Source organism: Triturus cristatus, chromosome 4_2, assembly GCF_964204655.1.
Source record: "Triturus cristatus chromosome 4_2, aTriCri1.1, whole genome shotgun sequence".
NCBI classification, from domain to species: Eukaryota; Metazoa; Chordata; class Amphibia; order Caudata; family Salamandridae; genus Triturus; species Triturus cristatus.
Window position 1 is genome coordinate 286,564,497 of NC_140586.1, and position 16,888 is coordinate 286,581,384.

General features: G+C 43.4%; 1 protein-coding gene and 1 non-coding gene across 2 annotated transcripts in view; one reads left to right on the forward strand and one right to left on the reverse strand.

The window, feature by feature from the left end:
• The window catches only part of TMCO1 (transmembrane and coiled-coil domains 1), a 121,610-nt gene extending 106,461 nt beyond the window's left edge, over positions 1-15,149 (reverse strand). The window contains exons 1-2 of the mRNA XM_085601539.1: positions 14,995-15,149; positions 5,818-5,895 (exon numbers count right to left, since the gene is read on the reverse strand). Coding sequence (XP_085457665.1) covers positions 5,818-5,895; positions 14,995-15,064 — 148 coding nt within the window. The 5' untranslated portion in view covers positions 15,065-15,149. The remainder of the gene's footprint in view (positions 1-5,817; positions 5,896-14,994) is intronic.
• On the forward strand, positions 9,372-9,443 carry TRNAT-CGU (transfer RNA threonine (anticodon CGU)). The gene has a single exon. It is a non-coding gene; the product is annotated as a tRNA-Thr (tRNA).
• Positions 15,150-16,888: the final 1,739 nt, after the last annotated feature.

Consider the following 16,888-nt stretch of genomic DNA (forward strand, 5'->3'; position numbering starts at 1 on the left):
ACCTCCAGGCCAATGGAGACCCCCTTTCTCAGTTCCAAAACAAGGCAATGTTCCAGTGTTGGAAGTCCAATTTCCCACACACTTGGGATGATGACTCATAACGTCCACAGCACACTCAAAAATCCGACCAAACACAAACCACTGCATGGCGCAGAGTCAGCAAGGACGCGATGACCCATAGGCAAGAATGAGGGCGACCCATGAATAAACACCAATTGTCTTTAAAAAGAAGTAGACACCTGATTGGGGGCTACCTTCCGGTGCCCAACTGAAAATAAAACTTATGACTGTAAAAGCACACCCCTATAACGAAAGGCACAGGAATCCCCAAGAATGATTGAGGATTATACACAAGGATGCAAATGTTTTCTGAAACTTGCCCAACAAACAACAGCTCTTAACCAACAGGTCTGCAATCAAGCCACAAGAGTGAACCACCCTTACAGCGACTCGCTATTTCTACAGCAACCATATCCATAATCCTAAGAAAACCCAAGTGTGCAAGTCCCAGACCTCGAACATTTCCACCAAACTCTTTCAAACCTTTCCAAAGTAAAGAAATCCCCCAATCACCGGAGAACCAAAGACATCTTCCCTTGATCCAACCCCAAGACCTATAATGTTCAATAAGTTATGTACAGTTGTACAATTGCATAGCCTCGGTTTACTGTAGGAACGGCCGCATTCATACATTGCCAAAGAGCTGACTAGTCAAATGGAGTCCACCCCAACATTTGCACCCCACTTGCATAGGGACCTCTCACATGTCACTTATGATTACACTGAACCAAACACTAGTATTCCACACGTACTACACAGCGCACTCTTACACAACACATGGTATGACCGCTGTGGGCACCCAGAAAGCCAGGTCATCTTACGTCAGTTCACCGACACCACACGTAGTAGGCGCAGACAGGCTTTCAAAATGCTCTCTCCGCCTCAGGGGTGTGGAATTTAATAAAATATCTACTTGCCCATGGGACAGATGGCTTTCCAAATATACTTATGTAACAAAATCCAGTTGCCCCTTTGATGCCAAGTAGTGCTGCACCAAATTCTTGCAGCAATCTCGTTACAGAAGTGCTCTGACACTAGCCTCCCTGATTATGCCAGACCTCATACCAAAGTAGGGTTTGAATACTAGCAATTCCCTTATTTTGCCACCTTTCCGCAGATCTACATACTGGGGCTAGAGGTACTGGTAAGCAATAGTTTTCCATGGTTGAAATGCCCTTTTGAGTCCGTGCAAACCTACCAAGTTCCATGTTTTATGGGTTTGCGGCTTGTCTCTAATATTTTCCCCTACAGAAATGGAAATATACTCTTGACAAGGGCAGAAGAAAAACTTCTTCCAGGGTTGGGGGAAAAAAGTGGTTGCTGGGAATGAGAACTTGTTATCTCTCAACAGATTTTCGCATGTGCAGATCTACACATGCATATTTCTTTGTGGTAAAATGCAGTTCACAAATATATACTAGGAGTACGATTTCGTGACCGACTTCTATAAATTCTTGTGAATTCATGAAAGCCGTAAATCTGCACTAATCCAAGGACAGCCCATGGGTGCACTTTCGTAACTTCATCCACATGTACAAAGTCCTCGTGCTGCCCGGCCTGAGAGGGCTCTGCCAACCACATGAGGCCATGAGGAGAAAGAGGACAGCTGCCGGGGCCATACTGCTGCAGTACGTGCAAATTAATGAAAAATACGGTGAGCTGCGTCTAAAGAAAGGGTCGCATCCCCCATGAAAACGAAGCACAGCATGGGTGCTTAAAAAAAATAATATATATTTGTGAAGTTCACAATTTTCTTTTTGTAACAGCGCCCATGTCGTGCTTTCATTTTCTTAGCGGCCGCGCCCCTTTCTTCAGACGCAGCTCGCTGCAAGCTGAATATGGCAGCAGCGTCTAAAGAAAGGGGCAGGGCCACCATTGAAGTGAAAGCACGGTATGGGGTGCTTTCACCAAAATATTCAAACATAAAAGGTTCCAAGCGTGGATGCTGTACGCAAATAAAATAAAAAAGCACGACCGCTAAAGTTAAAACAGAGTGTCCGCCATTACTAATAAACATATAAAAGCAGGTGGGCGTGCTGCGTTGTAGGAATGCACGTCGTGGGTGGAATATGGAAAAATCATTAAAGAAAATAGTGCTCACAAACTGTAGATAAAACACTGTGTAACACAAGTAAAAAATCCAGTCCAGAGGTTACAAATGCAAATATGGCGGTACTAAGGAGGCACTACTAAGCCTATTCATGAATCAAAAGCAACGATTTAGAAAGGACAGCAAGAGGAGCAAATTGAAAAGATGGGCGGAAAAAGGGCGGATCTTCAAGTCCATACCCGAACCCAGCATGCCTTGCAGAACATCGCATGTGCTGATCGTTCTCGACCTAAAAAAGGTACTGCCTCTCTTCTGAGTGGCCTAGATTCTTTATTGGGTGCCATACAAGTCAGTCTGACACTGTATGTTGTTTTTTACACAACATTTAGTGAGAAAGAAAAAGGTCAAGCACATACGATTCCTGATGGACTAGCAAGTGGCAACAATTGCTGCATATCATGAAAACGAACAGTGACGAATGTGAGGAAAAGGGACATCTGTGTGATGCGTCTCAGGACCAGGGCGCCAAATTCACGGAGCAGCACAATTTTGGCTTTTCCTTAACCAGCACTACGGTTTGCTCCAATTATCACTAGATTTATGGCAAGATAGACAGTTTTAGGTTGCCTTCTGAATTCCCGGGGAATACAATTAATTGACAAAGAGGAATCCTTAAATATTGATCGCATGAAAGAGAATGAACCATTTCTACCACTGTCTCCCACTGCAGACCTTGTCTGCAGATAAATGAAGAAATTATTACTCAAAGGGGACAAGCTGTTACAAATGACGCAAGCTATGTCTAGTAGAGAAGTATGGAGACATCCACCTGGCAGCTGTATTTACAAGGCTGCACACTCCCTTCAGCAGCTGTTAAAACACGTTTCTGACTTTAACCGTCCAGATGAGGAATTCTTTGTGTACTTCTCCGAGAGTTGTTATGCAATTTCTACAGCTCTTACCACACATAGGAAGGAATGTGGCTGAGTTTTGCCTTTCATGAAGATTCAAAGTTTTTTGTATGCAATGCAGGACAATCTTTGCTCTGGAAGAACCCAGACAAGCGAAACATAACCCATGGTGTGCCATTCGCATTCTCCACACATTTACACCCTAATTCTATGCAGAACCACATGAAACGAATTATTGTCTGAAAGGTTTGATTTTTTGTATATGCAATGACTTCGCAGGAGAAAAAAAATGCTGACAGTAAAATATTTTTTGCGTTAATCAAATATATATGAAACAAATTGACCTAATAGTCACTATTTTGATATGAGCGAGTCAAAGCGAAAATCTTCACAAGCTATGCTGAGATGCACAGTTTTCAGTAGATCTTTACAAAAATAGCATTTGTACACCTTCGGTCGTATGGTCATGCTGAGGCAGAGTAGACCTGCTCGAAGGATAGGCTAATTAGTTCAGAAAAATCAGTTTCTCAGCTTTATTTCTCCTGGACTGTAGACAAGTTCTGAAAGGGGGTACACCAAGGGACATTGCAGCCATTGTGAATACATTTCTATATTCCACCAAAGGATAAACTAATTAGGACTGTGCTGTGGGAGGCACAGGATTTAACAAGGACACCGACCTATAGCTGAAAGTACTAGATAACTGAAATTCCATTGCCTTGTACTGGATTCTCGTACTGGAGTCCTGGTGAAGAGTTCTGTATCACACACCCCAAAGACCCCGTCTCAATGTACTTCCTACTCCTTGCCCTGCGACAACTGCAGCTGCATCTACCTATAAGGAATGCCCTAAAGTGCATAAGGGATCTGCTCCACCTCAGTCATGCAGGTCACTGCTAAGTTGAATCTCAGCGTTCCATGCATGGCAACGTCACCTGCAACACTCCTGCATAATGTGGAGGTGCATGTGACATGTACCACCATGCGTTCTAACGATTACACCTTTTCACCTTACGATGCCCCTTAAACTGGCAAGCACTGCCATCTCCCTGCATACACACCTACATTGTGTGTACTAGAAGTAAAGCACACCCCTTGCCCAAAAGATCGTCATGCACCACCGAGCAGCTGATGTCACGTACCAGGCTGTACACAATAAAGATGGATTGCATTCATCTTGGAAAACATAGTGCTTTATAGCACTAGATCACAGCTACACATGAATTCTACCGAACACATTCCACTAGGAGCAGGCCAGATTTGTCATTCAATCTCATCACTAATTGCTCTAAGTGGCACCCACACAGAACAAATAGAGAACAACTGCATTACATGTTCCATGCTGGAGCAGAGAGGCAAACCCGACCTCATACAGTCAACATAACTGGAGGACAAAGTAAACTGGGGTGATTCAAAGTGCTCATCGTGATCTTTCCTTTTGAAAATGTCAACGACATGTGCACAAAGTATCTTTAGAAGTTTGCATAAAACCTTACGTATAAAGAAAGAAAAAAACACCTTCCCCACCCAAACTCATAATTTATCACAAACACCCTCTGCTCAAAGATCAACTAAACTCTTCTAATATGTGTAATTATTAACAGAATGTGCAGTCTAAAACTTTTTAAATAGCAACAACAGGGTATTCCAACCACGAATCGCGAGTCACATTCTCTGGCACGTACTGCGAAGCAAGGTTCATGCAAGACCTGCCAACAACCCTGGGATCTCAGTCTCTTTCCAGAACTTGGCATCGCCACTGTTTGCATTCCTTGAACAGCTTGCAACGCCTAGCCTAGAACATGCATGCCACAGGTGGAGGAAGGTAGGCAAGTACAAGCAGGTTTTCAGCTTAGATCCCGGGGCACAATATGCAAGGTTTGAACATTACACCTTCTCCTACGTACAAGGGCCCCCACCCACTTCCAGGTCATTATGGACAATTTTTGCTGTCCTGAACAGCTGTGTGATCCTCTAATGCTGGTTGCCGAGGTCTTCCTCTTCCTACATTGAACTAATTAGACTAAATTACCTCAAAACAATGACTTGTGGATAAAAGGATTAGGGCTGGAGACAGTATCCATAACGATCAGGAGTGAGGTGATTATTCTACCAATGCAGGGGCCTCAAGGCACAATGCACACACATCTGTGGATGCAATCAGGACATCCAAAGATAATTAAAAAAAAAACAGTTAAACACATTTTCTCCTAGAGATAGGGATTAGCATGCCAAGGCCTCAGAGATGGAGTGGCTACGGTGCAATAACCTTAAGGACAACAATAATAAAGTCACTTATGCTACATACAGGCTATACACTTCCCAGTGTCAAACTAATGTATCTGCTATATATGTCCATCCACAAAGACAATAGCACAAAGAGCAATCAAGCGGTGCTGGAATATAGGCAAGTATTTAGTAGTGAGCCGCTGGCGCATTTTCATCCAAACCTTTGTAGGCACCAATGCAACCCTAGGATTCCCCCAAGCTGAACTAGTTAACATTTGTGTGATTAAATGCATCAAAGGCATTTCATGGATCAATTTGAGGTCATGACTCTCAAATGTTAATCAAACTGGATTACTGAAAGTTAATTTAGCGGTTTGTCCTTTCACACAAACACAATTCTGTCATAGCCCTCCTAACTCCATCCTTTGCTAGGAACTAGGAAGCTGATATCAGGGATTTCAACCCACCTTGTAGGCAGAATCAAAGCATGTTTACACCATCAAATTGATACCTACAATAGCACCAACGAGACCAAGAAGTGATTCCCCAATTGTTCTTCATACTTACATTTTTTGCTTTGTTTTTCCACTTCTGCTTTTAGCCTCTTGTACTTCTCTGTCCGGTACACAAGCACCCATGTTATACCTGAAAAACGAGAAAATAACATGAGAGCATCACCTCAAATTCAACATGTCAGCCTACTAATCTCCTATAAAGCTTTGGTTTTTCTTTTACGTTGCTCACCCCTGTTATTAAACAGGGAATCTTGGCCGACTGTCCAGTGGACTAAGATCTACTTTCAATTTTACCACAAAAAGTGCTATATACACTGTAGATATTCAGGGCCAAAAGGGGCTCGGAATAATATTGGTCAAATATGTATAGCTCGATGCTGGGATTATAAAGCCTAAAGTGTCATTTAAAAAAGGGGTTTGAAAAAGATAAAAATAAAATAAAAAAAATAAAAATAAGAAATAAAAAACAATTATTGACACCGCTCTGTGGTGAGGACAAAGGGTAAATTCACTTCGCTGTTCAGACACCATTTAAAAATCAAAAAATAAAAACACTGCTACAGAAGTGTAAGAGATTTACAATGAAAATGCTATAGAATGGCTACATAGGATCCTTGCACACATATGGCTCTGGTCTCAGTGAAGAGCAGTTCTTCACTGGTGTGCAGGATGGCAGTTTCTTGGTGGTATAGCACAGAAGAGCTAGCACTTCTCCAAGTGGAGGAGACTTGCTATTCGAGGACAGTGCCAGAGGCACAGAACTGAAGAGGGGGCCCCTAACGAAGCCATGCTTCTAAGTGCATGCCAAGAGCTTGAAGATATGAACCAAATATAGCTGGTTTGTGCTATTTGGGAGATATGAGATGAAGACACCTGCTCCGCAAAGTAAGTCATCGAGTATGGTGATAAAAAGGTGCAAGAAATTGCAATTCTGCATTGGTCACTGGTACTGTACTCACAGGTTAGAGGAATTCATACCTTTGGGTATCTAAAGCACTCGTAGCGGGTTGCTGTCTTCGTCAATTCCATTTCAAATAACTGGATGAGCTCACAGAGCATTACTTGGGCATGAAGCCCCCAAAGGTCTGCCATAAAAGATGGTTCCATCCCTTTGATGGTGGATCTGATACTGATGTTTTTAAACTGAAAGTATAAGAGCAAGTCGTTGCACATTCACTGGGGTGGGGCCAGACAGGAGTTGAACCAAGGGTTGCAGTAAAATGAATGTCTTGAGGCTTTTGCATGTCAAATATATAGCTATTCTATTCGCCGAATCCAAGAACCAGACGTTTAATGCCCACATTAGAAAGGCGAAACACCACAATAATGCCAATACTGATATCATCCACTAGATTATTTCCAGCAATTATACGTGACACTCGGTGATTGAAACAATATTAATTAGAAATTAATTTTTATTTTTGTATTTAACATACTTCTGTAAAGAAAAATTGATTAATACATCATTATCAAAACAAACCAAACACTGAGTGGACCATACAAAAACCATATTTACAATTTCACAATGACACAAACATTATATTACACCACAAATACACTAAATGTACCTAATTTGAGCGTGCTCAAATTCCCTCAAAATAAAAAGAAGAAAAAGAAAAAAAAGTTTGAAAAAAACAAAGAGAAGATAAGAAATAACACAATCAAGAAGGAATGAAAACTATCCCAGGGAATGTTGGCCAAACAGTACGGTGTTCAGGTTCTATTAGAAAGGCAACATGAGGTTCAGCCCTACAAGAGGTGTGAATTATTCTCCACTGCCTTTCAAGGGATCAGACTGTCATTTTTATTTACTCCTACACATTTCTCTTGAAGCACACAGCTTGGTGGAGGTGCTCTTCCTTTATGGAGAACTGCCAGTCTCAAACTGCCGGGTACTGCTGGTCTCTGTATCCTCTAGATTACCAAAAGGAGGGTATTTAAACAGCAGATTGGCAGCAGGGAATACGTCAACGATAATGGTGGTTCGGACTGATTGAGGCTGAACTGTAGTTGAGGGAATTTTGCAGATGCTAGAAGAGGTTCACCAAACTACCTACAGGGAATCAAGACCAGCAGATCATATCATATGGTGTTCCGTGACAAAGAGATGTATGTTTAAGGAGAAGAAGTTTAACATCTATCCACTTTGTGGCTTGAGCAATAAAAGCAGGAACGGCAGAATAGGAGGATCAGTGCTTAGAGCAGGCAGGAGTGAGCTGGAGACATGTTCATCCACGGAGGGAAGACCACTTCAATTCAAGTAGAACAATGGCCGATGTGGGTTAACCAGTAATGACGAGCATTCAGAAAATGCTACCATTCATACTGTCTTTTTTAACAGTCTTCTAGGACAGTAAAGAACGATTTTGGGAACCAGCCATTACTTGTTTTGAGCATTTCTGAACTTCTCCATGGGCTCTGATAATTCTAGTCTGAATAAAAGGCATAGCAAAGAGCGAGAGCAAAAGAGTGAGCAAACACAAGCGGAGGAGAAGAGCAAAAGAGACTGAAAATAAGAGAAAGATCAAAATACCACATAGCATGTGAACAAGAGCTCAAATTACAGAGCGCAAAACAGAAAGGAGATCAAGAAATAGGAAAAGTAACATTTGACGTTCTGGCCACTTGCCTCTGAATAGCCATCAACAGATTATATACCACTGCCTATAAAAAGAAAATTAAATTGGTTACACCACTCTCTACCTGGACCAAGGAGTTAGGTCCAGAATTTTTAAGGTCCCCTCCAATATGCTGTCCTGCTGGGAATCCTTGCCGACACATATGTTCTTGATAGCCCTCCCCCATTAGCATGGGTCAATAAGAGGGGTTTCTTAACACATGCTCCACTGCCGTGTGGAGAGTTGCTAAATAAGAGTACTGGTTGGGTAGACTAATTCTCGAACATACAGCTGTGTGAATGATACAAGTCTTAAGATGGTAGCAGCTAAAAGAAGCAGAGCTAAACGATAATTCAGAACTCCATAAGTGTTCACAGTTGCCTGAATAGGGGAAATTAAGGATACGGTGTTGCAGTCCAGCTGAGATGGGGAGAGTGGCCGGACGCCAAATCTGAAGTAAAAAATAGGGCACTATAACATGCATAAATTTAGGACTAACTTAAGCTACTCATCATTTTTTTTCCTGCGACATACCTTCTGTTTAATGCTGCATAGTCACCTGAACACAAAAGATGGGTACATGTAGAACAAGCATTTCCAATGCATTAGGTCTCGCATTTACGCGATTTTAAGCTATTGGCATTGTAAAGGACAATGCCTTTTATGTAGGTTTTAAAAACCAAAACTTAAATAAAAGGTATTGTCATTTACAATGCCAATAGCTCAAACTAGTGTAAATGCGAGACCTATTGCATTGTAAATGCTTGTTAGTTGTGCACTTGTGAAGACAGGGATGGCTCTGACTGATTGGACTGCTCAGTCCACCAAAACAAAATTTCCCACCAATTAGATTTGGCAACAGGCCCATCAGCCCATGTCCGATTGCCTGCCTTGCCAGTCCGATCCCGACCAGTGATAAACAAATGGGCAGGGAGGGGGTGTCTGTCTGTCTGTCAGCTCTACGCCCCTGCGCAGCGTGCGGTACACTAGCTCGTTGGCCAAGTGGTAAGGCGTCGGTCTCGTAAACCGAAGATCACGGGTTCGAACCCCGTTCGAGCCTCAGTGTTGGATTTTATTCAAAGAGTTAAAAGTTGCTAAAGGATCCCCTCCGAACAAGATGCCAGGGAAATGCTGAAATTCCTACTCTTGAACACTGCAAGGTTGTAGGTGTGGTCGGAATGGTCTTATCGTAGCTGCTTGGCCTTTAATTCAAACATCAGTGACCACCTATATCGTTTAAACAAATGATTCTGAAATTTTACACTGGCACAAACCTTACCACACGTCCTTTACCATGGCTCTTTTTTTTACAAATATTGTTTGTTATAACTGAAGTCAAACAAGATCACACGTGGAGCTCACCTATACGCCCCGGTCTACTGCGAAGTTTCCACTCGTGGATCATTCAGAGCAGGTGTGGGCAGATCACAGACGCATGGAGGTGCATACTATGCGTCTATACAACGGTGAGAATACAAAAGTAGCAGAGGGTGAAGGGCATAAAAATAAATAGAAACAGGCTATGTAAATAAAAAGGAAAGCGGAGAGGTAACAAAGTAAACGCGGGGAGTAAAGAAAGTGAAAGCGCGCCATGCGCGCGCCCTGCTAAGACCTCTGCAGAATAAAAGCAAAGCAGCGCGCTGTGCTCCTACAACATACGCGTGCATATGTCCTGTCTGGGCGCGTGCACATGCCTTGTCCGGGTAGGCACGCCGAGCGAAGGCAGGGAGGGAACCAAACATGCTTCCCTCCCAATAGAAAGCACGGATTTAACAGGCGCGCCAGTAAGAGGCGTGGGTGGAGCTTCCACCCTCGTTTCCCAAGAAAAGCGACGACAATAGATCTCGCTAGGAGTGAGCAGTGCATGCGCTGCGTTGCTAGACGAGACCTAAAAAGCACCAGCAAAAAGTTGGATTCTTGCGATAAGACAACTAATACGCGACTGTCTGGGAAGAATTAGATTAACCTAGCCATGCACGTAGCATGTTGCGGTCATACAAATGGAGACAGGCATTTGGCGACCAATGAGATTAGGAGGCTTACTTAACATACGAGAGCTAATGGGATCAGTAAACAATTAAGCAAGCCCTGCTGTTCAACAGATGCGAGCCCTGACTGGCTGGACACAATCTGCTTTTAAATGCAGCAATATGCTCTCCAGTATACCAACGAAGGCAATATAACAAAAAAAATGCCGTCATCAAATATACATAAGGAGATCACCCATTTATTCAACAGGTTTTAAACAGGTCTTAAATTACACCTGAAAAAATATTTAAAGAAAAAACAAAAAAACAAAAAAAAGGCATTGCACAAGCCAACAGGTCATGCCTAAGCAGGAGCTATTGGCATTGCCAACATGTTTTTGCCATGGTGTATGCCAGCTTGACAGCTGTTCAGCATATCTAAACACTAGTGGCGTAAAGCATAGTGTCGAGTGGAGTGTCGTGAAGCAGAGTGTGGTGTTATGGAGTGGCGCAGAGAGTTGAAAAATGGTGTAGAGTTGAGTAGCGTGGAGTGTTGCAGCGTAGTGTTGTGGAGGGAGGAGAGTGTTGCAAAAAAGTGGTGATGTATAGAGTGGAGTAGAGTGTCGTGGAGTGATATATAATGAGGGCTCAATGGGCCAAGATAGCTAGGGCTCAATGGGCCAAGTTAGCCTTAGTGTATATGCGAAGTCGACATGTTTCACGCCTGTTGGTCCAACCAGATTCTTGGCGTTTCTTCAGGACCTAGAAGGTCCCTATCCTACACCTAGAGAGGTATGTGTAGTGCCAGGTACTCCTCTAATAGGAAAATACCGCTGTATAGGATTGTTCAACCTAGTTCGAGAAAGTAGAAAGACATTATAAATACAGGCTTATAACATTTGTAAGTAGATGCAGCTTAGTGTAGTAGACTGAAGTCTCCTCATGGCAGGCAATCTTACCTATTCCGATCCCCCAAAACAAGCCTTTTTAAACCCTCCCTCTGACTCTTCCCCTCCACCTCCCTTTTTACTCATCCCCCTCCACCTGCCTTTCACCCATTCCAAGCCTCATCCTACTGCTATGAGCTCCACAAAAAACAAAAAAAATCTAAATCCTTCCCTTCTATCCCTCCACTATCCTTTTCAATATAAGCAACAGACTAATATGTCCACCACTCAAATTAATTTCATATTTCACTATAATAATTCACCACTCATCCTTTATGGGTTCCAGAGTAGCATGCTACTCGCCGAAAAAGCACTACAACACCTCATCTGGGGTAGCAAGTGCTATACAAATACAAACCTTTTTACCTCTTCTACCCTTTCGCTATCCTTTGCAATCCAAATAACTGACTAACATATCCACCACTTACATTACTTTTATTTTTCACTATACGAATTCACCACTAATCCTTTATGGGTTCCGGAGTAGCGTGCTACTCGCCGAAAAAAGCACTTAAACCCCCCCCGCCCCCCATCAGGGGTAGCAAGCGCTATATAAATGCAAACCCTTTTCCCTTCTCTACCCCTCCACTATCCCTCTCAATCCAAATAACTGACTAACAACATATCCATCACTCAAATTACTTTCATATTTTCACTATACTAATTCACCACTAATCCTATATGGGTTCCAGAGTAGCATGCTACTCGCTGAAAAAGTGATTTGACACCTCGTCTGGGGTAGTGAGCGCTATTTAAATGCAATCGCAATACAATACAATGTTGTGGAATGGTGCAGCATACAGGGTGTTGAGTAGAAGGTCATAGCGTGGAATGGCGTACAGTGGAATAGGGTATTGCAGAAAAGAGTAGTGTATAGTGGCATGGAGTGGCGTAGAGGGAGTTTTGAAGAGCATCGTAGAATGGAGTGGCAGGGTAGAGCGTCAGAGTGGAGTGTTGTAGAGTGGCCTAGAGTGAAGTTGCGTACAGAATAGTGGTGCAGAGTAGATTTGCATAGAGTGTAGGGCCTTAGCATGCATTGGTTTTGAATAAAGTGGTGTAAAGTGCATTGGTGTAGAGTAGAGGTGCGCAGGGTGGAGTGGCGCTGGGTGGAGCAAAGTGGTGCAGGATAGAGTGTAGAGTGTAGTGGCATAGAGTGCAGAGTAGCACAGAGTTCAGTGGTGGAGAGTGCAGTCTGGCAGAGTAGAGTGTCTTAGAGTGAAGTGGAGCAGAGTAGACTGGTTTAGAGTACATTGTTTTTTAGTGAAGTGGTGTAGAGTGCATTGCCATATTCTGCAGTGATTAGAGCAGAGTGCAGTACCGTACAGTAGAGCGGTGCAGCGTAGAATGCAGCTGTGTAAAGTGGAGCAGAGTAGATTGTTTCAGAGTAGAGAGACGTGACGTAGAGTGGAGTGGTGCAGGGTAAAGTGCAGTTGTGTAGAGCAGATAAGAGTGGCGTAGAGTGGATAGCATAGAGTGCACCAGCATGGAGTGTAATGGTACAGAGAATTGGTGTAGAATGCAGTGGAATAGAGTGCATGGTTTCAGGTTAAAGTGGCATGGAGTGGAATAGCCAAGAGTGCAGTGGTGCATAGAGAGTAGAGTGGGGTGCATTGGCATAGAGATGCAGAGTCGAGAGGCATAGAGTGAAGTGGTGTAGAGTGGAATGGTGCAGAACAGAGTGCAATGACGCAGTGTGAAGTGGCGTAGTGTGCAGAGTAGAGTGCAGTGGAGTTCTACTTTCACTGGATGACTCTTAAGCAAGTAACACCAGTGCTTTAAATGGGCCGGTACTCACCGGTACCGAGTACCAGCACTTCCGAATTTTCTTGCTGTCAGTACCGGCACTTCTCTTTAGCCAGAGAGAGTACCGGTACCCTGATCAGCGGCAGGGCAGGCATCTCCTCTAGGGCGGGGCTCCCGAGAAACTTGTAAGTCACTGAGCCCCTCAGTGGCCTTTTGCAGAGTTGCTGCTGAAGATTCCAGCAGCGTCCATTTGAACGTCCCCAGACTGCATGGGGTTGAGAGAGCTTACATCACGCTGTGATTAACAGGACAGGGTCTAGACAGACCCTGCACTGTTGATCAAATGCGCAAAGACCATTTGGCTGAAAGTGATTTCGCCCCAACCCCTCTCCATTAGGTGAGTGAAATGGGCTGGGACTGCCAGGTGGTCATCCAGTCCTATTTAGTGTATTGCACTTGCCCTACTGAAGCATGTGGCAGCGCAATACAATACTCGACCTTCATCAAAGACGCTTTATGTTTAGCACAGGAGCTGCTTCCCTTTGTGTGCCCTGCAAACACTAATTGCTGCATTTACAAAATAACAGGGACTGACCAGGGTAATGCGACAATGGGTGTGAACTTATCCCTGCCCATAGGGCAATGCACAGCAGGGAACGTTGGAACACTCCAGGAATTACCTCCCATGACAACTGGTCATGCATTTGGTTGGGGGAAAGACGAGACGAACATAGAAGGACGAGGGAGGGAGGAATGTAAAGTGAGGTGACAGGTGTAGTTAGGATTGCCGCTTTTTCAGGTAAAAATGCCAAATATTTGCTGAGTTCTGAAATCATTAATAGACTTAAAAATTGCATTTTTACACAAATGTGTGTACTTTCAAAAATCTGGTGCATTTTTTCTTAACACATGTGTCTTTGGATCATATATATATATATATATATATATATATATATATGTAGGGACCAGTGACAAAATGTAAGAGACTTGTGGAGATAGTAAGCGAGAGGTGGGAGTAAGAGAGGCAGAACCAGCGAGAGAAGGATAGAGACTGGGTAGAGATGAGAGGCAAGTGGAGAGGACATTTGGATGTAAAGGCACGGGACCAGCAAGAGACATGATGAGTCTGGTCGTAGGGAAAAGGGCAGTGGCAGTGTTTTAAATGGACCAGTACTCACAGGTACATAAACGCATTTCATGTGTTTTGATATGTACTGCAACTGGTACAGAAGCCAATATGTACCATCATATATTGCCCTTAGCCCCGCCCCTAGCTCCGCCCACTTGCCACACCTCTTGCTTTTTTTAATGAGTACCTGCACTTATTTTTTCCCATTTAAAGCACTGAGTAACACCATGTAAATAACAAAAAAGTGGTTACCTGTGGGAATAAATTGTTAAACAACTGAACCAGTAAGCTTATTACTCTGTCACTGGTTTGGCGTACAATTCCAAAATGCTATTTATTAGCCTTATCTTGAAGCGAAAACACCAAGCTCCTAGGCCGGGGTGAAGAACGAAGTGTATCTACATGCAACAATAACAAAACAGATGTCGATTGACATTACAACATTGGACATTTAGTCTATAAGAAAAACCATGTACTACGAAAATCAAAATAAACAGGACTGGTTAAATGTTACAGTACAAACATGAGCATGTCACTGCTTCTACCAGACCCATACAAGTTCCGTACACCGTATAGGTTGGGTGCCTATGCACAATTACGATGCGTGTATTAAGCGGTTACAGTACATAAATCGTGAGCGAGTGGAGTCCAAAAGGGAAAAAACCTCGACAATAATGGGTGCACTAGTCCTGGTATTGGTCTATGTGAAAGAACAAACATCGCTTCACGTAATCTCTAAAGCCCTTCGTCCACTGGACACTCAAACCCAAGACACTCCCCTCGTACACTACAAGACAGTAGCCCTAAGCCATTCGCCGTCCTTACCCTCAGCAAGCAGAGCCGTACAAATGGAGATGAAGACTATTAGCACGGTGTCTGCGAACATCGTACTCATGGTGCCGACAGGTGAACAGCTGCCAGTGCCACAGAACCTGCTGCTCCGGAAGTACAATATCACCGGAACAGATGAGTTGGGGCATTAGAAAGTAAAAACGGACGTATATGATTGGAACAGCGCCGCCATCTTAATTGCATGGAGTCCTTATTGGCTCGGCTACTGTGCCGGAAATAAGATAACCAATGAGACGAAAGACTAAATGGGGGCGGTGCGCTAGCCAAAATAAATGTGGAAAGTAGGAGGAGACACTTCAGTAAATGTAGTAGTAGGACACGTGGATCGTACCACTTCGTGTTGACTGTACCACAGAAAGTGTGTGTGTAATGCCAGTGCAAGCACGGACGGACAAGCAATGGCAATGCCTATTGGTCTGCCTGTAAAGAATATTGTATGGTAATCCTAACATTATTCGCAAAGGTGGCGAGGATGTGGCCTAACGGCCAGAGCTGCCGAGTTTGGAGCTAGGGAACCAGGTTCGCTCCTCGGCGTCGGCTCAGCATCTTGTGATTCTAGGGATATTAATTAATCTCCCGGAATGTGTCCTTGTGTAACGTAACTGGTGCTCATGTAAAGCACTCCTATAACTTCGGGTGTAGTTCGCTATATAGATCTGTTTTTTAAAAAAACCTAGGAACTGAGAAATTTTCAGAATAAAATAGGGCGTATTTATTTTCTCCATTGGTTTATATTGTAGGAGAGTTAACTTTAGTCGGGAGACAGCTCAAATAAAGCAATTTTCGGCTTAAACATTCAGTAGTCTCCAGTCTGAATTAGGTCTATTGGCATTTATGGTAATGTGAAGCATTACTAGTAAGTTACATGGGAATAACTATGTATTTGTGTGGAAGCAACCGTTAAATAATATTGGTGTAGGTTAAAAGGCCAAGGGACAGTTACACTGTCAAGCCAGTTATAAAAATCCATGCAGGTTAATGACTGCCCTCCTGCTACCAGAGAAAAACAACATAAATGAAATAGTTATCAAAGACACTTTATTAGCATACCAATGTTGTTCATGCCCCTGTAAGTTTAAGCTTAGGCAGCTGGATAAATAAACAAAATGATCATAGCTGTGTGGAGAGCAAGCACTTTTTTTAATGAAAGCACACAACTTCTGCCCAATCGAGACATGTACTTCTGGTTCCGAACATGTGGGTGTAGCCAAAACCCCTCTCTGGTGATGCTCAAATAGTTATCAGGCGACAGATGTGCTGTCAAGCCAGACAATAAACATGGACACCCTCACCACTAGTTACGTGACATAATTGCATTGGAGTGGGACCCTTGCACTGAGACCTGGTGCCACTGCCCTACTATGCTAATGATTCCTATGCCTCTGCCAGCCCTGCCAATTGCCATGCATCAGGGGTTAAACTAACGCATTTTAGTGTTGGTGGCTGCATCACCGCACTAAAATGCATTAGTCACGCATTATAGCTCCTCCGACCTCCTGAATGTGCGAGGAGGCCCTGTAGGAATAATTAACAAAATCCGCCTGGTCATGTATGGGCCTGCAGCCCTGTCAAGTGTAGCTTAGCCCAGGTTATTCTAACGCGAATGTACTAATTTTCCCGAATTTGAGCCCTGAAGTGAATTGTCACCAAAAAACGCTCTCTTCTCGCTGCACGCTATGAGCCGGAATAGTCTGCCTGATCTGCAGACAAGTCAATTAGAAACATCTTGTGTTAATATAGGCTAAGCTGTGCTGAGCAGGCTGTACAGTTAGCTGCTTTCTTGGGGTTGTTAATGGCAGCTATCTTGCCACATTAGAATATCAGCCTTCTTTTTCCATAAACCTTGATAGGTCGCAAATAGCAAAAG